This window comes from Oncorhynchus nerka, unplaced genomic scaffold, assembly GCF_034236695.1.
Source record: "Oncorhynchus nerka isolate Pitt River unplaced genomic scaffold, Oner_Uvic_2.0 unplaced_scaffold_1461, whole genome shotgun sequence".
Classification (NCBI taxonomy): Eukaryota; Metazoa; Chordata; class Actinopteri; order Salmoniformes; family Salmonidae; genus Oncorhynchus; species Oncorhynchus nerka.
Genome location: NW_027039854.1, coordinates 57,230 through 81,454, shown reverse-complemented (window position 1 = coordinate 81,454; position 24,225 = coordinate 57,230). Strand labels below are relative to the sequence as shown.

Genomic DNA, 24,225 nt, shown 5'->3' with positions numbered 1-24,225 from the left:
CTTGAGGGGCAGCGCTTGGAGGGCTGTATCGGTCAGGTCCCCATTTGACAGTGGGAGATCTGTCGATGTGCCGTTGACCCTTTGTGTCTCTGGCTAAGAGGCTGTTGGATGACGAATGTGATGTGGTTGGGCAGCTTCCCTGCAAGTATGTGTATTACCAGATTAAATAGTCGAACTGAATCTTCACATCAAGGGAACATTTGGTTCATGAGCCAACCACTTAACGATCAAGGTTTGTAGGGTCTACACATTGTATTAAAATGTTTACCCATCCAGGCCTGCTTTGTGACCAGATTAGCTGTTGATGCATACGAATTAGGACCAGTAAGAGAGAATAAAGGACACATGTTCAGTAATATTGGTGTGACATTTATTAATGTACAAGAGGCAACTAGTATAGTCTTCCTGCCGCTTCGTTATATTCAGACCAACAACCACAGTTCAGAAATTGTTTAAGTAATGCTTCAGCACAATGTACACAGGTTTACAATGGTCATTGAAGTTGATTTAGAGGTTGGAGGAAAACGACCTGATGAAGATATCCCAGAAGCCTTGTACATTTTCAGGTTCCCCAGGAAGATGTCCTGCAAGACAAAATCGTCAGCAGGGTAGCCTAGTGGTTAGAGAGTTGGACTAGTAACCGAAAGGTTGCAAGTACAAATCATGAGCTGACAATGTACAAATATTTCGTTCTGCCCCTGAACAGGCAGTCAACCCACTGTTCCTAGGCCGTCATTGAAATTAAGAATTTGTAAATAAAGGTAAAATACAACACGAATTCTAGTTCCCAGTCACGTGCACCTATACAAAACTCACATTCAGTCACAGGTGTAAGCCACATCCAAGTACTTATAGGTTCCGACACAGGGGTCACCGAACACAGAGTTGGATACCTTGACGATACACTGGCGCTTTCCATCACACCTGTGTGTCAACAGGGAGAGGTTAACACCACAGCCAATGACTTCCAACAGCTAAATGCACACTGAAGGTTTCAGTACCTTTCTGCCATTTTGCTGGTGGTGGATTGGCTGAGGCAGTTGGTGTTTTTGAGTTGTTGATGTGGGCGCCCAATGGAACACACATCGTGTTGACGACGACCATAGTTGGCACGCTGAATACGGATCTCACCTCGATCTGAGGAAGAGAAAGGACAAACCTTGGTGTTGGTGTGGGCTAGTGACTAATATACACGTCACCACACGATTAAAACTGTACGGTAGTGTTGACCAGCTTACCACATAGTAGTTGAGAATCAGAGCCTTCACATATGATGCTGCTTACTGCAAAGACAACACAGGAGTTACACCACCGGCCAGACAAATTAAGACATACATTAGCCTGGTGAAGTGTTAGTGATGGGCACTACCAGGAAATGTTGATTTCAGGTGCATTTTCTAAAAGTCATTATAAACTCGTTAGCATGAACCAAAGTACAAAAAGTTAAGCGCGTCATCTTCCACCATTACCTTTAGTTTCACTTCCTTATGAGCAGTTCTCGAAATGCTAACATTTTAAGGAAACTGGCTGGCTAGACCTAAACGGGTGAAAAATAAAGTCAACCCGCTACACCTAATCTGTGCAGTTTGTGCCATCTGTCAGATTGGCTATAAACCCTACAAAACTGTGGGAGTTGCGCTAGCTAGTTACCATTCACTGAAACATGGTAAACCAGATTAAGTGCACAAGCATCAAATAAACTTGAGATACTTCCCTTCCATGTTCTTGCTGGCTAATTGAGCTAGATATGTCAATTTAACAAGGAACAGCAGCAGCATATGAGACAAGTCAAAAAAGTTACTGCAAAAAGGGTCAATGCAGATAGTCATTCAGCAGTTATGGCTTGGGGATGTAGAAGCCGTTCAGGGTCCTGTTGGTTCCAGACTTGGTGCATCCGTACCATTTGTTATGGAGTAGCAGAGACCAGTATAACTTGGGTGGCGCGAGTCATTGACAATGTAGGGCCTGCCGACACACGGTGTCGAAATCATGATGCAGGGAGCGCTGCCTCTGATGTACTGGGCGGTACGCAATACCCTCTGTAGCACCTTGTGGTCAAATGCCATACCTAGTGGTGATGCAGCCAGTCAAAAAGCTCTCAATGGTGTAGAATTCAGAATCGGAGGGCTGATACCAATCCTTTTAGCCTCCTGGCAGGGAAGGGCTCAGCCCTCCGTTTCCTGTAGTCCACTACCAGTTCCTTTGGCATCTTGGCACCACACTGCCAGGTCTCTGACCTCCCTATAGGCTACTCAAACTAAACAAGTTGCATATCCACAGCTTGCTAGGGTTAGTTAGCAGGTGAGGGTGGTTTACACTTGGAGAAACAAACGTTAACAAGCTGGTACCATAGGGGAACCAACCCATTATATTCATTTTCTAGCAATCAGCTGAGCTTACTTTTTTACAAGATTAAAAGTGGGTAGGAGAATTAAACAATGTCCCAATATGCCACAGTCATACCAACCCTACGTCGAATCCAAATATGGATGCCCACCACTAAATATTATTAGCACACATTGAGACTGACTTGTTTCTTGCTGTTGGACACAGGAGTATTTGGTGTCCAGGTACTTATAAGTCCCGACACAGGGGTCTCCAAAAACGAAATTGGATGCAGGGACAATACACTCGCTCTTCCCACCGCATCTGTGTTTCAAAGACATGTTGAGGTCATGAGTTCATACAGGTAAACACAACAGGTTCCAGCACATTTCTGCCATCTTGCTGGTGGTTGTTTACACTACAGCCAAGGAGTTACAGGTTCTAGTACCTTTCTGCCATCTTGCTGGTGGAGGATTGGCTGAGGCAGTTGGTGTCGGTGAGTTGGTTATCAGGGCGCCCAATAGAACAAACATCGTGTTGACGACGACCGTAGTTCGCACGCTTGATATGGATCTTACCTCCATCTGAGGGAGATGGAGAACAGTGAGGCACGAAGGAGAGCCAAGTATGGGTCTCTATGGTGTGGGCTAGTGACGCTAATCTACAGTATAAACGATCATAGGTGGTCAGTGAGTATACTGTTCAGCAGTGTGGACTAGCTTACCACATTGCAGTAAAGCATCAGAGCCTTCACACGTGATGCTGATTGCTGCCAGGACAAATAAACAGGAATTACACACCACTCACATTAGCTTGGTTAAGTAGTATCATCATTATTACATACAGTACCTCCATCTGTTAGTGTGCAGCAAGCTGTAGCCAGCACTGAAACAACATCACACAGCTAGTTCACTTGCAACATTCAACATCAATGGTCTCTATACCCAGTTATGAAGCTACAACTCAGCATTTGGTCTCATATTCCATGCTTTGAATACCTTTTTGGCCAAAAGGAACTGAATGTCCCTCAAATCATATTACATGTACTTCTTTTTACTCACAAATACAAACATTTGGTCATATATATTTAAATTCTAATCTGCATCAGATACAGATTTTGTATACTCACATGTGACCACCGTCAGTCTCAACATGCGCATGATGCCAGGTACAGGAGTGGTACTAACAGAGAAAATGCAACTGATGATAAGAATATCCAATACACCTGGTATTTATGTTATGTGACATGTCTTAATTTACCCAGGTGTATCTATTTGTCTCCAGGTGCACCTCATTGCAATTAGGGGCCAGGGTTTGCCGGTCAAAACCTGGCTATTGAGTCAGTCTCATGGAGTTAGATAGAGGACTCTAGATGGATGAAATCCATGTTGGCATGAACATTGCCACTGAGGGCTTCCAACAAAGTAGCCATCTAGGTGGAGCTTCTTCGTTAAGGAAGAATCACACGGGCCACTTTCAGTCGCAAAACCTTTGAGCATTGCAGATATACATTTCATGAATAGAGACAACGTATTTCCTTAATAATCTCCATGTCTGGGAGACATATTTGTTCAATATAGCATATTTTTATCTGAACCTTCCAAAAGGTTGCATCCTGCCTAACGCTCCCCATTATTCAATCCGGGTAATCAGGAGGGATCAGCCAATTAATTATACTCTTGAGCAAACACTGCATAACTGTAGGTGGCATTAAATTGCCAACTTTGGCTTCATACAGTACCTTTTCAAACAACACACTCTGTGATGGTGTGCAGCCTTTAAGTTTGTTTGCCAACTCATAGAAATTATAGAAGACAATGGACTACTTTAATAAAATGAATATTGCCTCTATTGTCTCTAATGGAATTACATTTGTTATTTGATTTGAATGGAGCTGCCCTTGCGCTCACGTACGCCATAATGGGACACATATAAAGATGATATACTGTGACTATCATTCTCTATGGTCCGATCCCTACGATGTGTTGTTCTGGTGGCTGAGTGTGTGTCCTCTTCCTCTCAACTGTCCATTCTCAGGGCTGCTGGACAGGTGCCTTGCCCGTCAACGTTGCAGCCCTTTGGGTGTTGCACTTATCAGGCTTCACCGCCATGGACCAGAAAGGCTGGTCCTAGTCATTTTGTGCATTTATATGTTCCCAGTTGCCACTCCTGTGAAGGGAGACCGCTGCGCTTGAAGGCAGTTTGGTGACCACAGAACCCCAGTAGAGGTACTCTATTGTAAACATTATTAAACTGAACCGTGTTGAATGACCATGTATATATGGCAGCAGTCTCTATGGTACAGGGTAGAGTACCAGGTGGTATCAACCCAGTACCCTGCTTTTAACAGTGGCTAAGTTTGGGCTGGGTACTGGGATGAGGCCGGCTAGAGGAGACGATTTTAACGTCCGATGGACTGGAGTAAGAAACTTCTATCTCCAGTTTCTCAGTCTCTAGGTCACAGCTTTGATGCTCCTGTACTATCACCTCCTTCTGGATGGTAGCGGGTGAACAGGCCATGGCTCGAGTGGCTGAGGTCCTGATGATCTTCTTGGCCTATCTGTGACACCGAGCGCTGTAGGTGTCCTGGAGGGCAGGCAGTGTGCTCCCGGTGATGTGTTGGGCTGACCGCACCACCATTTGGGGAGCCCTTTGGTTGCAATTGCCGTACTAGGCGTTGACACAGCCCTACAGGATCCTCTCAATGGTTCACCTGTAGAAGTTCATGAGGGCCTTACAGGACAAGCCAAATTTCTTCAGCCTCCTGAGGTTGAGTAGGTGCTGTTGCGCCTTCATCACATTTTCTCTTCGAATGGATCATTTCAGGTTGATTTTGATGTGCACACCGAGTAACTTGAAGCTTTTGTCCTCTCCAGTGCGACCCTGTAGAAGTGGATCGGGACTAGATTTCTGCTGTCTACTGTAATCCAACCTTTTCACCTAGGTCATCGCAGCTAGCTAGCTGCTATCCGATTGGCTTCCCCTGGCTAACGTCTCTGTCCCGAAGCAACCACCAATTAGCCTGGAGCTAGCCTATGCTAGGCCCATCTCCCGGCTAGCTGAAGTGGTCAATCAGCCACTCCTTCAGCTACAATACCTATTTTGCCAATTGGCCTGGACCCCTGTAATTGCCGATATGGAGCCCTGCCGATCCATCACGACTGGACAACTGACGTAATCCACCCGAGGGGTTTCAACTGGCTCCCCCGTCGCGAAGTCCCATGAATGCCCATCTGCTAGCCTGCAATCCGCGGCTCGCTAGCTGTCCAGAGCACACCGGACTGTTAGCTGAAGAAGTCCATCAGACCATTTTTTGGGGTCTAGTGTACATATTTTGAAAATTGGCCTGGACCCTTTTACTACACAGAGTCCTGCTGATCCATGTCTCAATTGTCTCAAGGCCTAAAATCCTTGTTTAACCAATCACCTCCTTCATGTACACTGATTGAAGTGGATTTTACAAGGGACATCAATAAGGGATCAAAGCTTCCACCTGGATATTTTCTTTTTAATTCTGTAGATATATATATTTTTTTTTCATTTTTTTTTACCCTGACATTGCTCATTCTGATATTTCTTAATTCCTTTATTAACATTTTGGGGATTTGTGTTTATTGTTTTGTATTGTTAGGTGTTACAGCACTTTAACTAAAGCTTGTAACATGCACATTTTGCTGCACCTGCAATAACATCTGCAAAATGTCTGTAGTCTGATGGTAGAAAGAAACGGTCTCTAAGCCAGTTGGAATCTGATTGCATACACCAATACGGTCTGCCCGACGATAAGGGAGAGTTTGTGGTGGATTTGTGTGGGGTCCTTGAGTATGCTGCGTGCCTTCCTCTGGCAGATGTCCTGGATGGGTGAGGGCACGGTCCCAGTGATGTACTGTGCCATCTTCACAACGTGCAGGAGTGCCTTGCAGTTGTGGACGGAGATATTGCCATAACAGGCCATGATGCATCCGCTCAGGACGCTCTCAATGGTGCAGTAGTAGTATTTAGAGAGGAGGCAGCATGCCAAATTTCTTCAGCCACCTAGTAGAGACGCTGTTGTCATGTTGGTCCATGACGAGTCCGCAGTGAAGTGGTCGCTGAGAAACTTAAAACTTGTGACTCTCTCTACTGGTTGTCATGACACCACAATGCCAGTTCACACACCTGCTCCATACAGGTTGACTCGTCGTTGTTGGTTATCAGGCCTACTGGTTATCAGGCCTACAACCGTGGTGTTGTGAAAAGTCACGCAGTCATGGGTGAACATGGACTGAGGACACACCCCTGGGGGTCACCTGTGTTGAGTCACTGTCTCCTTAACTTCTTATGGTATAGGGGACAGTTGCGTCCCACTTGGGCAAAAAAACAGTGAAAATGCAGTGCGGCAAATAAAAAAAAAAATTATATAATGATATGTGATCGTTCTACAGTGGTCCCTGAAGCGTATGATCACACCCGTGTGTTTAGAACACTCATTTAGAATGCTCGTTTAGAACGGCAGTTTCGAATGACGCAACAATCAGCGTTTGAGCTGGCCACACTTTTTTTCAGAAACTATTTACACAAACACAGTCCTTACAAAGTTATGTCCAGAATGTCAGCAGTTTATTTTTGGATGCATTGTTCAGATAATCACAGAAGTAAATATAGCATAACACAATCATCCTAACCAGAAAAATGTAGGCTACATTTGTCCTAGCGCTGAGGAAAGATTGACCCAACACAAGCAGTCATATTTTCTAACTCTCGGCTGACATAAACTACAATATGAATTAGCTAATAGCAATATATAATTAATCACATCACGGGTGAGCTCACCATTGATCGAAATAACTAGGTAAAACACATTATAGAAATCGAAAGTAATCCGACGATTAGTTTCAGCAGGCAGCCATGCATTTTTTCCTCACAGAAACCGAAGCTAATAAGAGAAGACGATATGAGTTTGGTCTGTTTATAGTATGCATGTTGAAGGGGTGTGTCATCTACCGTCGTTCACATCCCACCATTAATTTCCGGAAGTCCTCCAAAAATTAGTGAACTCTTACTCACCTCATTTTGTTATAACATCTTTGGTCAAACATACGTGAATCCCAGAATGCATTGTATGTCAACAAACATGGCTACACAGCTGGAATTAGCTTAGCTCATCATAATCAGTACAACCTTCAAAAAAGTATTTTACACACATAATATGTGCCCATCTGTGCAAGAATCGGAATGCATGATTTGTCACCTAGAATTGAAAACGTGAATAAAACCGTAAATACACAAATAATTGCCACACAAAACATTTTCTGATAGTGATTTATTGATACAAGTGGCGCGTGCCGGCAGTCAACCATGTAACCTCCCACTCTGGGCCATTCAGTGTTGTTTATGTATGTAGCTAGTGAGCTAAGCTGTAGCATTAACAATGTCTTTCAAAAGGAAACAACTCACAAATGTGGAAATTCTGGAGATTTTTTAAAATTCTGACAATGAGTCTGAGTATGAGATCAGATCATATCAGATTCTTACAGTGAGGAGCTGCCCCCCAACCTTGTAGCCATTGAGAACCCCGAATCTGAATTTCCCTTGTCCACTGACGAAGTACCATGTCCCTTTGAAGATGCTGGTGGTGATGGAGGCAGACCGACAGTGGATAAAGTACAGGAGTTCTGTGGTAGCTGGAAGGCCACCAGTCATTTCACCCCTCCTGGCCCTGCTGTTTGCTTTGATGAGTCCCAGTCTGAGTGCAACGCCCTTGCCATTTCCAACTGAGGCAGAGTGCTTCAAGTTGTTTCTGACAGAGGAGCTGGTGGGAGACATAGTTGAGGAGACCAATCGCTATGCCTTAGAGCTACAGGAGAAGAGAGAGCCAGGAGTGAGGGGGAAACTCGCTAAATGGGTGACAACCACAGTTAGTGAAATGTATACCTTCCTGGTGACAGTCCTTCTCATGGGGATAGTAAAGAAGAACTCCATAAGAGAATACTGGAGCACAGATCCTATGTTTGCAACTCCCTTCTTTGCCACCCTCTTTTCCCAAGATCGCTTCCTAGTTCTGCTGCGATGCCTGCATTTCGTCAACAATGCTACTGCCAACCTAAATGACCCGTTACACAAAATAGGAAATGTTCTTATCAGCCTGACATCAGCATTTGGTCAGCTCTTTGTGCCATACAAGGACCTATGCATTGATGAGTCCCTGATGTTATGGAAAGGTAGGCTGGCGTTCCGTCAATATATTCCCTCCAAAAGGCACAGGTTTGGAGTCAAGTTCTTTGTCATGTGCGACGTGAAGACAGGATTTGTCCAGGACATTATAGTTTACACAGGGTCCACCACTGACATCAAACATTATGAGGGGCTTGGGGTGTCAGGGTCTGTGGTGATGACCATGCTGGCTCCTCATCTCGGCAACGGTCAACAGCTGGCAGTAAAGTGGCATGACAAGCGAGACGTCCATGTCCTCTCCACTGTCCATACAGCAACCATGTCGGCCACAGGGAAGGTGGACCACCTGACCGGGAGAGATTGATCAAACCAGATTGTGTGCTTGATTATAACCTCAAAATGGGGGCCGTGGATAAGGCGGACATGATAAACAGCTTTGTGGAATGCACTCGGAAAACGACCAAGTGGTATAAGAAGATATTTTTCCATCTGATCGACACTGCTGTCCTTAACGGCAGCATAGTTCACCGCCAACTAACAGGTGAGATGATTACTGAACAAGGTATTTTTGTAATTGGATGTACAGTTCACATACAAATCCATTATGCAACTATAGTGACAATATCTCACCCACCTACCCACTGCCTCATCATCCTCTAACTTTCCTCATCCTCCCCACTCCCTCATAGGTAAAGTAATTACCTACCAAAAATACAGAGAGAACCTCATGAGAGAGCTGCTAGAGGAGCACCACACCCCTCGGCGCCCATCCACTGGGGGCCGTCCTGCTGCAGACAATCCCCTATGCCTCACTGCACGGCATTTTCCCTGCAAAGTCCCTCAAACTGCTTCTCAAGGTAGTCGCACACGGAGGCATTGCAAAGTCTGCCTGTCTGGCGCCAGGAGAAGTAAGCAGAGGAAGATGACAAAATACATGTGTTTAGCTTGTGATACACCTCTATGTATTTCACCATGCTTTGAGGAGAATCACATGCTCAAGCATTATTGAGCACATCTGCAGCAATAAGTGACTGACTGACCTGACAGGTGACCTGGCATGATACTATGCCTTTAGAGATGGGGGTGGAAATGCAGTTGTTGTTCAGTCACTGCATGGATATTAAATATGGGTTATGCATATTCAGTTTTTTGTCCTCTAGTAAAACAAGTTGTTGAACCAACTACCAATACTGCAATAAAATAGATGACTAATACATATTGGCATATGTGTTTTCTTGCTGTGTTTTCATCCAGTAAAACTGTTAAAGAGTGTACGTTAGCATACAAAAGCTGTCCTCAATCTTCAGCTCCAAAGATGTCCAGCTCCAGTTATGATATTGGCAAAAAATGTTTCTAGTTTCTGAAAGTACAGAATAAAGAGGAATTATTCATTAGAATACAATATAAGGATATAGCAATAAAACAATACTACAAAGAAGTAACATAATAAACACTGCTATAAAAAATAGTTTATTGCATTGACAAAATCACAGATTTGAGTTATAACAGTAAGAAACTAACTTTTGAGCTCCACAAGGGGGCAAGGCAGGGCAGCACAGAGCTATGCTGAATAGAACAAATAAACAAACCATGGTCATATTATTTATTTATTTAACTAGGCAAGTAATTTAAGAACAAATTATGGGACTCCCAATCATAGCCAGTTGTGATACAGCCTGGATTTGAACCAGGGTGTCTGTAGTGACACCTCTAGCACTGAGATATAGTGCCATATACCGCTGCGCCACTTGGGAATCATAACGCCAGTGTAGCTTCAAAATACAACACAAGCTAATAGTTTTCTGATGCAACTAGCATTGTTTTACAGAGCTAATAGAATAATGTAGCTAGGTAAGCATGATTGACAATAACACCATAAAGGTTATAAAATGTGTAACATTACCTCACGTGTCCGCAGTTATAAGGAATATATTATGATCTACAGCTACAGCAGAAACGGCATACGGAAACTATTATTATAACTATTATAACGTAATAAGACACTTACTTTGATAGAAACGCAGCCTGGATTTGAACCAGGGAGTCTGTAGTGACGCCTCTAGCACTGATGTGCTGTGCCTTTGACCGCTGCACCACTTGGGAGTCATAAGGCCATGGTAGCTTCAAAATGCTACACAAGATAATACTTCTCTGACGCATTTAGCATTGTTTTACAGAGCTAATAGAAGAATGTGGCTACATAAGCACGATTGACTATAACACCATAAAGGTTATAAAATGAGTAACGTTTCCTCACGTGTCTGCGGTGATAAAGAATATACACAAATATATTATGCTCCATACATACAGTACGCTACAATAGAAATGTGGAATGGAAAATGTGAACACGTGTGCAGATCCTGTTCTGACGGGAGATGAGCAAATGTCTGCAGACGTGAACTGCACAAACAATTGGGAAGTGCTTGGGGAATTTTGTCGGTGTCAGAAATGTCCCAAAAATTGTATTATACGCAAAAAGTAAAAATGACTATTTTTATGTGAATGAATGAGGAGGCTGAACACACCTAAATTCAAACTGTTTTTAGAAAGTAAAAACTTGTTAGAAAATGATTTGAAATTGAAGTTAAAACAACCTATAAATATAAACAGGCTGCGTGCTTTAGTTTGAGGGCAGCGTGGATAAAATGTACTGTTTACGTATCAATCACATTCTGGAATGGAGAGAACATTCTAACATCACGTGCATAAAAAACTCACACTGGGGCGACAGTTAGAGATATTTGGAACTCACGCATTAAAGGGTTAAATCACACATGGAAGATACTCAATTAAAGCTACACTCGTTGTGAATCCAGCCGACATGTCAGATTTTAAAAAGGCTTTTCGGCGAAAGCATAGGTAGCTATTATCTGATGATAGCCCAATAGTAAACAAAGAGAGCAGCATATTTCAATCTTGCAGGCGCTACACAAAACGCAGAAATAAAATATAAAACATGCATTACATTTGACAAGGTTCTTTTGTTGGCACTCCAATATGTCCCATAAACATCACAATTGGTCCTTTTGTTCGATTAATTCCGTCCATATATATCCAAATGTCCATTTATTTGACGAGTTTGATCCAGAAAACAACAGCTTCCAAAAACGCAACGTCACTACAAAATATTTCAAAGTTGCCTATAAACTTTGCCAAAATATTTCAAACTACTTTTGTAATACAAGTTTAGGTATTTTTAAACGTTAATAATCAATCAATTGTAGACCGGTCTATCTGTGTTCAATACCTGAAGATAACAAACCCTGCTACTTTTCACATCTTGCTCAACTCTCTACAGTGTTACCCAGTTCCCAAATGGCCTACTTCTTCATTGCACAAAAGAATAACCTCAACCAAATTCCAAAGACTGGTGATATCCAGTGGAAGTGGTAGGAACTGAAAACAGGTTCCTAAGAATAAAATAATAATCTGAACGGTTAGTCCTTGGGGTTTTGCCTGCTACATAAGTTCTGTTATACTCACAGACAAGATTCAAACCGTTTTAGAAACTTCAGAGTGTTTTCTATCCAAATCTACTAATACTATGCATATCTTATATTCCTGGCATGAGTAGCAGGAAGTTGAAATTGGGCACGCTATTTAACCATCGTGTCCGATTTTTTAAATGTTTAAAATGTTTAAAATGTTTTACGTTTTATGTTTTACAGTGAAAACACAACATATATTTATGTTAGATCACCAGCAAATCCAAAAAACACACAGCCTTTTTCCCAGCCAAAGATAGAGTCACAAAGCAGAATTAGAGATAAAATGAATCACTAACATTTGATAATCTTCATCAGATGACACTCATATGACATCATGTTACACAATACATTTATGTTTTGTTCGATAATATTTATATCCACAAATCTCAGTTTACATTGATGCCATGTTCAGAAATGCCTCCAAAATATCCGGAGTAATTACAGAGAGCTATGCCAGATAACAGAAAAACTCATCATAAACTTTGACGAAAGATACATGTTTTACATATAATTAAAGATACATTGGTTCTTAACCTCTTGAACCTATGGGGGCGCTGTGTCATTATTGGATAAAAAGACGTGCCCGTTTTATGCGCAATATTTTGTCACGAAAAGATGCTCGACTATGCATGGAATTGACAGCCTTGGAAAGACAAAACTCTGACGTCTCCAAAACTGCAAAGATATTATCTGTGAGTGCCCCAGAACTAATGCAACAGGCGAAACCAAGATGAAACTTCATACAGGAAATGCCCCAGATTCTGAAGGCGCTGTGTTCCAATGTCTCCTTATATGGCTGTGGATGCGCCAGGAATGAGCCCGCGCTTTCTGTCTATTCCCCGAGGTGTCTGCAGCATTGTGACGTGTTTGTAGGCATATCATTGGAAGATTGACCATAAGAGACTACATTTACCTGGTGTCCCGCCCGGTGTCCTGTGTGCGTAATCTGTAGGTCCATGGGCGTTCCATTTCTTCAGAAGAGAAAGTAAAAATCCATCGTGGCAGTTATCGTCGATAGATATGTGAAAAACACCTTGAGGATTGATTCTAAACATCGGTTTGCCATGTTTCTGTCGATATTATGGAGTTAATTTGGAAAAAAGTTTGCGTTTTAATGACTTATTATTATTCTTTTTTCCTTACCCAACGTGATGAACAAAATGGAGTGATTAGTCGACACAAATAATGTTTTGTAAAAACGGAACATTTGCTATCTAACAGAGTCTCCTCATTGAAAACATCTGAAGTTCTTCAAAGGTAAATGATTTTATTTGAATGCTTTTATGGTTTTTGTGGAAAATGTTGCATGCTGAATGCTAACGCTAAATGGTACGTTAGCCATCAATACTGTTACACAAATGCTTGTTTTGCAATGGTTGAGAAGCATATTTAGAAAATCTGAGATGACAGTGTTGTTAACAAAAGGCTAAGCTTGAGAGCAAATAGATTCATTTCATTTCATTTGCGATTTTCATGAATAGTTAACGTTGTGTTATGCTAATGAGCTTATGGATAGATTTACACAATCCTGGATACAGGTTTTTTTCGTAGCTAAACGTGACACAGAAAACGGAGCGATTTGTCCTAAACAAATAATCTTTCAGGAAAAACTGAACATTTGCTATCTGAGAGTCTCCTCATTGAAAACATCTGAAGTTCTTCAGAGGTAAATGATTTTATTTGAATGCTTTTCAGTTTTTTTTGTGTAAATGTTGCCTGCTGAATGCTAACGCTAAATGCTACGCTAAATGCTACGTTAGCTATCAATACTGTTACACAAATGCTTGTTTTGCAATGGTTGAGAAGCATATTTTGAAAATCTGAGATGACAGTGTTGTTAACAAAAGGCTAAGCTTGAGAGCAAATAGATTCATTTCATTTCATTTGCGATTTTCATGAATAGTTAACGTTGCGTTATGGTAATGAGCTTGAGGCTGTAGTCACGATACCGGATCCGGGATGGCTCGACGCAAGAAGTTAACGCAACCGCTGTATCAGATTTTTTTTAAACGTTACCAAAAAAAGCATACCATGCAATAATCTAAAACGGCGCTAAGACGTAAATATATTTCTCCGCCATGTTGGAGTCAAGAGAAATACGAAATTACATCATAAATAGTCCCTTACCTTTGATGATCTTTCATCAGAATGCAGTGCAAGGACTCCTAGTTCCACAATAAATCGTTGTTTTGTTCCATAATGTCCATTACTAGGAAGCTAAATGATCAACAGATGGCGCAGACAGAGACGGTCGCCTCGCTTCAAGTCATTTGGAAATTATGCAGTAATTGGTGGTCGAAATTAGGGCACGAGTTTCCTTCCAGAGAGACATCAGACATTGTAACATTCTATGTTTTACGGAAACATTGCTCAGTCGGGATATGTTGTCAGACGATACAGCCATCGGGTTTCTTCATGCCCGCAGAAAAAAACATCTCTCTGGTAAGTGGAAGGGCGGGGGTTTATGAACATACAGTAACTCAAGTCCTTTTGTTCACCTGACCTAGAAATCCTTACAATCAAATGCCGACTGCATTATCTCCCAAGACAATTCTCTTTGATTATAGTCAAAGCTGTGTATACCCCCCCACAATATATCCTCAGGCCTCATTTATTGAAGCTGAGGATGTTAAGAAAGCTAATTTGAGAACAAGAAACCGAAATTTTACTAGCACATTGACTTTCGTACCTGCTCGAGCAAAACACTCGACTGCTGCTAATCTAACTTCTGCAATGCATACAAGGCCCTTCCCCACCCTCCTTTTGGCAAATCCAACCACGACTCCATCTTGCTCATACCGCCCTATAGGCAGCAACTCAAGCAGGATGTACCCGTGACTAAAACCATTCAATGCTGGTCTGACCCATCCACGCTTCAGATTGTTTTGATCACATGGACTGGAAAATGTTCCGGGAAGCCTCAGACAATAAAATCAATTTATACGACGACTCTGTTTGTGAATTTATTTGGATGTGCATTGGAGAGCTTGTACCCACTGTGACTATTAAAACCTACCCCAACCAGAAACTATGGATAGAAGGCAGCATTCGCGCAAAACTGAAAGCGCAAACCACCGCATTCAACCATGGAAAGAGGTCGGGAATAAAGCTGAATATAACCAGTATAGTTATTCCCTCCGCAAGGCAATCAAACAAGCAGCATGTCAGTATAGGGACAAAATGGAGTCGCAATTCAATGACCCAGACAAGCGACGTATGTGGCAGGGTCTACAGGTAATTACGGACTACAAATATATTCATAAAATGCCTGGATGTTTACAATTTCGGTGATTCTCTTAGAAATGGGTAAAAGTACTGTATAGCAACCCCAGGTGTAAAATAGTCAATAGCGGCTACTTCTCAGAGTGTTTTGAATTGTCAAGAAGATTTAACCTGTCTAGGACTGGGGTTCCACTAGCTGACTGGGGTTCCGCTAGTGAAATATAACTAATATCACCTTGTATCTTCAATAGGGGCTGAGTTGAAAAACTACAAACCTCAGATTTCCCAGTTCCTGGTTGGATTTTATCTCAGGTTTTTGCCTGCCATATGAGTTCTGTTATACTCACAGACATCATTCAACCAGTTTTAGGAAATTGAGAATGTTTTATATCCAATACTAATAATAATATGCATATATTAGCATCTGGGACAGAGAAGGAGGCGGTTCACTCTGGGCACGCTATTCATCCAAAAGTGAAAATGCTGCCCCCTATTCCAAAAAGGTGAAACAAGGGTGTCCGCTGTCACCATATCAATTCATTATGGCCATTGAAATGCTAGCTATTAAATCATATCAAATAGCAACATTAGAGGATTATAAATCCAAGGCTTAAAAACAAAGGTGTCCATGTATGCCGATGATTCAAGTTTTATATTTAATCTGCTAGCTAGATCCCTGCAATGTCTCATTGAAGATCTAGATAACTTTTCTGGACTCTCTGGACTAAAACCTAATTATGATAAGTGTACAATATTACGTATTTGATCGTTAAAAAAATACAACTTGTACATAACTATGCAGTTCATATTTAAAATGGGCTGACGGTGAAGTAGTATATAAAACAACCAACAAACCAGACAAGAAACAGTGTGCCTATCTATATTTATACATTTGTATATTTTTATTTAAACTGGTAAGTTGTCTGAGAACACATACTCATTTACAGCAACAACCTGGGGAATAGTTACAGGGTAGAAGAGGGGGGATGAATGAGCCAATTATAAACCGGGTATGATTAGGTGGCCATGACGGTATGAAGGACAGATTGGGAATTTAGCCAGGACACTGTGGTTAACACCCCTACTCTTGCGATCAGTGCCATGGGATCTTTAGTGACCACAGAGAGTCAGGACATCCCTTTAACGTCAAAAGACGGCACCCTACTGCCTTTTGTCATTGGGATATGTTTTAGACAAGAGGAAAGGGTGCCTCCTACTGACCCTCCAACACCACTTCCAGAAGCATCTGTTCTCCAATCCAGGGACTTACCAGGACCAACTCTGCTTAGCTTAGCTTTAGAAGCAAACCAGCAGTGGGATGATGGGTGGTATGCAGGACTAGCTGGCTATATAATGAGTATGAATTGGGTGTTTTGAGATTATTCAATATAAAAGCACTAAACATCTCTAGAATCTTCACTTATTCAAAAGTTTCATTTGAACCCTAAATGGTTCTCAAGTAAACTACTAAGAAAAGCTAATTCACTGTTTTTAGCCTTTTGCCTGTGTACAGATTTCGATGTCTCATTTTTGATTGACTGCAAATGATACCTTTTTCAAAGTATCTCTTTTTCAAACAAGCATTGCAGAGCTGGCTACAATTTCAATTTCATCCCCTGAAAAGATAGAACAAACATTATGGCTGAATATAAATGTGCTGGGTGATGAAAGACCTGTATTTATGGGAAACAAGTTTGGAAAAGGGTATTTTGTATTTAAATGATATTGTAAATTGGAATGGTTGACTTGTCTTTCATGGAGTTATAAGAATTATTTGGAAAGGTCTACTCAGTCCAAGATGATAACCAATTGATTACAGCATTACCCCAAAAATGGAGGCAGGAGGTGGTAGGGAAGTGGTCTGTCTGCCCAATATAAATGATCAGAACTTGCAGAGGAATACAAATAGCATAAATAGGAAAGTTTACCAGTTTCATTTGAGGACCAGGATGTTGATATGTCATTTATATTGCAAAATAGTTGGGAAGCGATATTTGATTTACCGATTCCATGGGACAGGGTGTATGAGTTGATTCAAGACTTGTGCTTTTCAGCTAATGCAGATTGTTGTGAGAATACAGATTCAATTGACCATTTATTTTAGTATTGCCCTCAAGTAGCTTCTCAGGAATGGTTGAAAATGCAAAACATTGATCTAAAATTGACACTAAATATCCTTTGAGATCTGGAGACCAGGTCAATTACTAATATATAGTTTCTATTCAATAGAAATTGTATGTTAATCACAGCATAGTTGAAATATATGCTGCGTAGAAATCCAAAGTGTATGGCCAGCAGAGACAGGTGGGATGGGCTAAGGGAAGCTGATGTTTGGGATGTGGAATTGGAGATAAGGGGGAGGGGAGTTGCTGGGCGAAGGATAGAATGACAGATGTAAAATAAACTCCAACAAAAATGCTCATAGATGGACATGGTTCCATACATCGTTGGCCTTGCTGTGAAATTGGCCTGTATGTTTCTCGTTCATTGGTGGTGCATGGGGCAGGGAATGGAATTCAATGTATTTCTCAGGGTGGAATCTGATGCTTGAGGGGCAGCGCTTGGAGGGCTGTATCGGTCAGGTCCCCATTTGACAGTGGGAGATCTGTCGATGTGCCGTTGACCCTTTGTGTCTCTGGCTAAGAGGCTGTTGGATGACGAATGTGATGTGGTTGGGCAGCTTCCCTGCAAGTATGTGTATTACCAGATTAAATAGTCGAACTGAATCTTCACATCAAGGGAACATTTGGTTCATGAGCCAACCACTTAACGATCAAGGTTTGTAGGGTCTACACATTGTATTAAAATGTTTACCCATCCAGGCCTGCTTTGTGACCAGATTAGCTGTTGATGCATACGAATTAGGACCAGTAAGAGAGAATAAAGGACACATGTTCAGTAATATTGGTGTGACATTTATTAATGTACAAGAGGCAACTAGTATAGTCTTCCTGCCGCGTTATATTCAGACCAACAACCACAGTTCAGAAATTGTTTAAGTAATGCTTCAGCACAATGTACACAGGTTTACAATGGTCATTGAAGTTGATTTAGAGGTTGGAGGAAAACGACCTGATGAAGATATCCCAGAAGCCTTGTACATTTTCAGGTTCCCCAGGAAGATGTCCTGCAAGACAAAATCGTCAGCAGGGTAGCCTAGTGGTTAGAGAGTTGGACTAGTAACCGAAAGGTTGCAAGTACAAATCATGAGCTGACAATGTACAAATATTTCGTTCTGCCCCTGAACAGGCAGTCAACCCACTGTTCCTAGGCAGTCATTGAAATTAAGAATTTGTAAATAAAGGTAAAATACAACACGAATTCTAGTTCCCAGTCACGTGCACCTATACAAAACTCACATTCAGTCACAGGTGTAAGCCACATCCAAGTACTTATAGGTTCCGACACAGGGGTCACCGAACACAGAGTTGGATACCTTGACGATACACTGGCGCTTTCCATCACACCTGTGTGTCAACAGGGAGAGGTTAACACCACAGCCAATGACTTCCAACAGCTAAATGCACACTGAAGGTTTCAGTACCTTTCTGCCATTTTGCTGGTGGTGGATTGGCTGAGGCAGTTGGTGTTTTTGAGTTGTTGATGTGGGCGCCCAATGGAACACACATCGTGTTGACGACGACCATAGTTGGCACGCTGAATACGGATCTCACCTCGATCTGAGGAAGAGAAAGGACAAACCTTGGTGTTGGTGTGGGCTAGTGACTAATATACACGTCACCACACGATTAAAACTGTACGGTAGTGTTGACCAGCTTACCACATAGTAGTTGAGAATCAGAGCCTTCACATATGATGCTGCTTACTGCAAAGACAACACAGGAGTTACACCACCGGCCAGACAAATTAAGACATACATTAGCCTGGTGAAGTGTTAGTGATGGGCACTACCAGGAATGTTGATTTCAGGTGCATTTTCTAAAAGTCATTATAAACTCGTTAGCATGAACCAAAGTACAAAAAGTTAAGCGCGTCATCTTCCACCATTACCTTTTAGTTTCACTTCCTTATGAGCAGTTCTCGAAATGCTAACATTTTAAGGAAACTGGCTGGCTAGACCTAAACGGGTGAAAAAATAAAGTCAACCCGCTACACCTAATCTGTGCAGTTTGTGCCATCTGTCAGATTGGCTATAAACACTACAAAACTGTGGGAGTTGCGCTAGCTAGTTACCATTCACTGAAACATGGTAAACCAGATTAAGTGCACAAGCATCAAATAAGCTTGAGATACTTCCCTTCCATGTTCTTGCTGGCTAATTGAGCTAGATATGTCAATTTAACAAGGAACAGCAGCAGCATATGAGACAAGTCAAAAAAAGTTACTGCAAAAAGGGTCAATGCAGATAGTCGGGTAGTCATTCAGCAGTTATGGCTTGGGGGAAGTAGAAGCCGTTCAGCGTCCTGTTGGTCCCAGACTTGGTGCATCCGTACCATTTGTTATGGAGTAGCAGAGACCAGTATAACTTGGGTGGCGCGAGTCATTGACAATGTAGGGCCTGCCGACACACGGTGTCGAAATCATGATGCAGGGAGCGCTGCCTCTGATGTACTGGGCGGTACGCAATACCCTCTGTAGCACCTTGTGGTCAAATGCCATACCTAGTGGTGATGCAGCCAGTCAAAAAGCTCTCAATGGTGTAGAATTCAGAATCGGAGGGCTGATACCAATCCTTTTAGCCTCCTGGCAGGGAAGGGCTCAGCCCTCCGTTTCCTGTAGTCCACTACCAGTTCCTTTGGCATCTTGGCACCACACTGCCAGGTCTCTGACCTCCCTATAGGCTACTCAAACTAAACAAGTGGCATATCCACAGCTTGCTAGGGTTAGTTAGCAGTGGAGGGTGGTTTACACTTAGAGAAACAAACGTTAACAAGCTGGTACCATAGGGGAACCAACCCATTATATTCATTTTCTAGCAATCAGCTGAGCTTACTTTTTTACAAGATTAAAAGTGGGTAGGAGAATTAAACAATGTCCCAATATGCCACAGTCATACCAACCCTACGTCGAATCCAAATATGGATGCCCACCACTAAATATTATTAGCACACATTGAGACTGACTTGTTTCTTGCTGTTGGACACAGGAGTATTTGGTGTCCAGGTACTTATAAGTCCCGACACAGGGGTCTCCAAAAACGAAATTGGATGCAGGGACAATACACTCGCTCTTCCCACCGCATCTGTGTGTTTCAAAGACAGGTTGAGGTCATGAGTTCATACAGGTAAACACAACAAGTTCCAGCACATTTCTGCCATCTTGCTGGTGGTTGTTTACACTACAGCCAAGGAGTTACAGGTTCTAGTACCTTTCTGCCATCTTGCTGGTGGAGGATTGGCTGAGGCAGTTGGTGTCGGTGAGTTGGTTATCAGGGCGCCCAATAGAACAAACATCGTGTTGACGACGACCGTAGTTCGCACGCTTGATATGGATCTTACCTCCATCTGAGGGAGATGGAGAACAGTGAGGCACGAAGGAGAGCCAAGTATGGGTCTCTATGGTATGGGCTAATGACGCTAATCTACAGTATAAACGATCATAGGTGGTCAGTGAGTATACTGTTCAGCAGTGTGGACTAGCTTACCACATTGCAGTAAAGCATCAGAGCCTTCACACGTGATGCTGATTGCTGCCAGGACAAATAAACAGGAATTACACACCACTCACATTAGCTTGGTTAAGTAGTATCATCATTATTACATACAGTACCTCCATCTGTTAGTGTGCAGCAAGCTGTAGCCAGCACTGAAACAACATCACACAGCTAGTTCAGCAACATTCAACATCATATGCCCATGAAGCTACAACTCAGCATTGGTCTCATATTCCATGCTTTGAATACCTTTTTGGCCAAAAGGAAGTGAATGTCCCTCAAATCATATTACATGTACTTCTTTTTACTCACAAATACAAACATTTGGTCATATATATTTAAATTCTAATCTGCATCAGATACAGATTTTGTATACTCACATGTGACCACCGTCAGTCTCAACATGCGCATGATGCCAGGTACAGGAGTGGTACTAACAGAGAAAATGCAACTGATGATAACAAGATCCAATACACCTGGTATTTATGTTATGTGACATGTCTTAATTTACCCAGGTGTATCTATTTGTCTCCAGGTGCACCTCATTGCAATTAGGGGCTGGCGTTTGCCGGTCAAAACCTGGCTATTGAGTCAGTCTCATGGAGTTAGATAGAGGACTCTAGATGGATGAAATCCATGTTGGCATGAACATTGCCACTGAGGGCTTCCAACAAAGTAGCCATCTAGGTGGAGCTTCTTCATTAAGGAAGAATCACACGGGCCAATTTCAGTCGCAAAACCTTTGAGCATTGCAGATATACATTTCATGAATAGAGACAACGTATTTCCTTAATAATCTCCATGTCGGGGAGACATATTTGTTCAATATAGCATATTTTTATCTGAACCTTCCAAAAGTTTGCATCCTGCCTAACGCTCCCCATTATTCAATCCGGGTAATCAGGAGGGATTAGCCAATTAATTATACTCTTGAGCAAACACTGCATAACTGTAGGTGGCATTAAATTGCCAACTTTGGCTTCATACAGTACCTTTTCAAACAACACACTCTGTGATGGTGTGCAGCCTTTAAGTTTGTTTGCCAACTCATAGAAATTATAGAAGACAATGGACTACTTTAATAAAATGAATATTGCCTCTATTGTCTCTAATGGAATTACATTTGTTATTTGATTTGAATGGAGCTGCCCTTGCGCTCACGTACGCCATAATGGGACACATATAAAGATGATATACTGTGACTATCATTCTCTATGGTCCGATCCCTACGATGTGTTGTTCTGGTGGCTGAGTGTGTGTCCTCTTCCTCTCAACTGTCCATTCTCAGGGCAGCTGGACAGGTGCCTTGCCCGTCAACGTTGCAGCCCTTTGGGTGTTGCACTTATCAGGCTTCACCGCCATGGACCAGAAAGGCTGGTCCTAGTCATTTTGTGCATTTATATGTTCCCAGTTGCCACTCCTGTGAAGGGAGACCGCTGCGCTTGAAGGCAGTTTGGTGACCACAGAACCCCAGTACAGGTACTCTATTGTAAACATTATTAAAGTGAACCGTGTTGAATGACTATGTACATATGGCAGCTGTCTCTATGGTACAGGGTAGAGTACCAGGTGGTATCAACCCAGTACCCTGCTTTTAACAGTGACTAAGTGTGGGCTGGGTGCTGGGAGGAGGCCGGCTAGAGGAGACTATTTCAAAGTCCGATGGACTGGAGTAAGAAACTTCTATCTCCAGTTTCTCAGTCTCTAGGTCACAGCTTTGATGCTCCTGTACTATCACCTCCTTCTGGATGGTAGCGGGGTGACCAGGCCATGGCTCGAGTGGCTGAGGTCCTTGATGATCTTCTTGGCCTATCTGTGACACGGAGCGCTGTAGGTGTCCTGGAGGGCAGGCAATGTGCTCCCTGTGATGCGTTGGGCTGACCGCACCACCATTTGGGGAGCCCTTTGGTTGCAATTGCCGTACTAGGCGTTGACACAGCCCTACAGGATCCTATCAATGGTGCACCTGTAGAAGTTCACGAGGGCCTTACAGGACAAGCCAAATTTCTTCAGCCTCCTGAGGTTGAGTAGGTGCTGTTGCGCCTTCATCACATTTTCTCTACGAATGGATCATTTCAGGTTGATTGTGATGTGCACGCCGAATAACTTGAAGCTTTTCGTCCTCTCCAGTGCGACCCTGTAGAAGTGGATGGGGACTAGCTCTCTCTGCTGTCTACTGTAATCCACAATCATCTCTATTGTTTTGTTGACATTGAGGGAGAGGTTATTTTCCTGGCACCATTCTGTCAGGGTCCTCACATCCTCCCTGTATGCCGTCTTGTCGTTGTTGGAAATCAGGCCTACCACTGCTGTCAGCAAACTTGATGATTGAGTTGCCACTCAGTCATGGGTGAACAGGGAGTACAGTAGGAGGTTGAGCACACACCCTTGTTGTTCCACAGTCTTGAGGATCAGCGTGGTGAAGGTGTTGTTGCCTACCTTCACACCCGAGGTCGGCCCGTCTGCCCAGCTGCAAAGGGCGGGGTTGAGACCAATTGTCCAAGCTTGGTGGTATGGTATGATTCTGCTATTTTCTTTACATTTGATCCGGAACCCCCAACAGAAGCTAGCCAGCTAACTAGCTAGTAGTCAGCTTGCCAATGCTAGTGGTCATCAGCTACCTTTAGCAAGGACATATCAAACCAGAGCAAATCGGGCTTATTTTTCTCCATATCTCTGGATTCCTACCTCAAGCTCTGAACCTTTTTACCTAGGTCATCACAGCTAGCTAGCTGCTATCCGATTGGCTTCTCCTGGCTAACGTCTCTGTCCCGAAGCAACCACCAATTAGCCTGGAGCTAGCCTATGCTAGGCCCATCTCCCGGCTAGGTGAAGAGGTCAATCTGCCACTCCTTAAGCTACAATACCTATTTTGCCAAATGGCCTGGACCCCTTTAATTGCCGATATGGAGCCCTGCCGATCCATCACGACTGGACAACTGACGTAATCCGCCCGAGGGGGTTTCAACTGGCTCCGTTGTCGCGACGTCCCCTGAATGCCCATCTGCTAGCCTGCAATCCGTGGCTCGCTAGCTGTCCAGAGCACACCGGACTGTTAGCTGAAGAAGTCCATCAGACCATTTTTTGGGGGCTACTGTACATATTTTGAAAATTGGCCTGTACCCTTTTACTACACAGAGTCCTGCTGATCCATGTCTCAATCACCTCCCATTCATGTACACTGATTGAAGTGGATTTTACAAGGGACATCAATAAGGGATCAAAGCATCCACCTGGATTCAGCTGTTCAGTCTATGTCATTTTGTATACTCAGTGTATATATACTGTAGATATATTTATTTTTTATTCTTTTTTTTTTTACCCTGACATTGCTCATTCTGATATTTCTTAATTCCTTTATTAACATTTTGGGGATTTGTGTTTATTGTTTTGTATTGTTAGGTGTTACAGCACTTTAACTAA

The 24,225-nt window shown here is 42.6% G+C and overlaps 1 protein-coding gene across 1 annotated transcript; it reads right to left on the bottom strand.

Moving 5' to 3' along the window:
* Positions 1–356: 356 nt before the first annotated feature.
* On the bottom strand, positions 357–21,273 carry LOC135568589 (rhamnose-binding lectin-like). Its single transcript, XM_065015394.1, has 17 exons — positions 21,183–21,273; positions 20,919–20,954; positions 20,794–20,838; positions 20,518–20,653; positions 20,273–20,391; positions 18,970–19,014; positions 18,733–18,868; positions 18,552–18,655; positions 3,455–3,550; positions 3,175–3,210; positions 3,050–3,094; positions 2,774–2,909; positions 2,531–2,649; positions 1,239–1,283; positions 1,002–1,137; positions 817–924; positions 357–584 (listed from the first exon to the last, which is right to left on the bottom strand). Exons 1-16 carry the CDS (start codon positions 21,211–21,213, stop codon positions 819–821), a joined length of 1,371 nt encoding a protein of 456 aa, XP_064871466.1. The 5' UTR covers positions 21,214–21,273; the 3' UTR covers positions 357–584; positions 817–818.
* Positions 21,274–24,225: the final 2,952 nt, after the last annotated feature.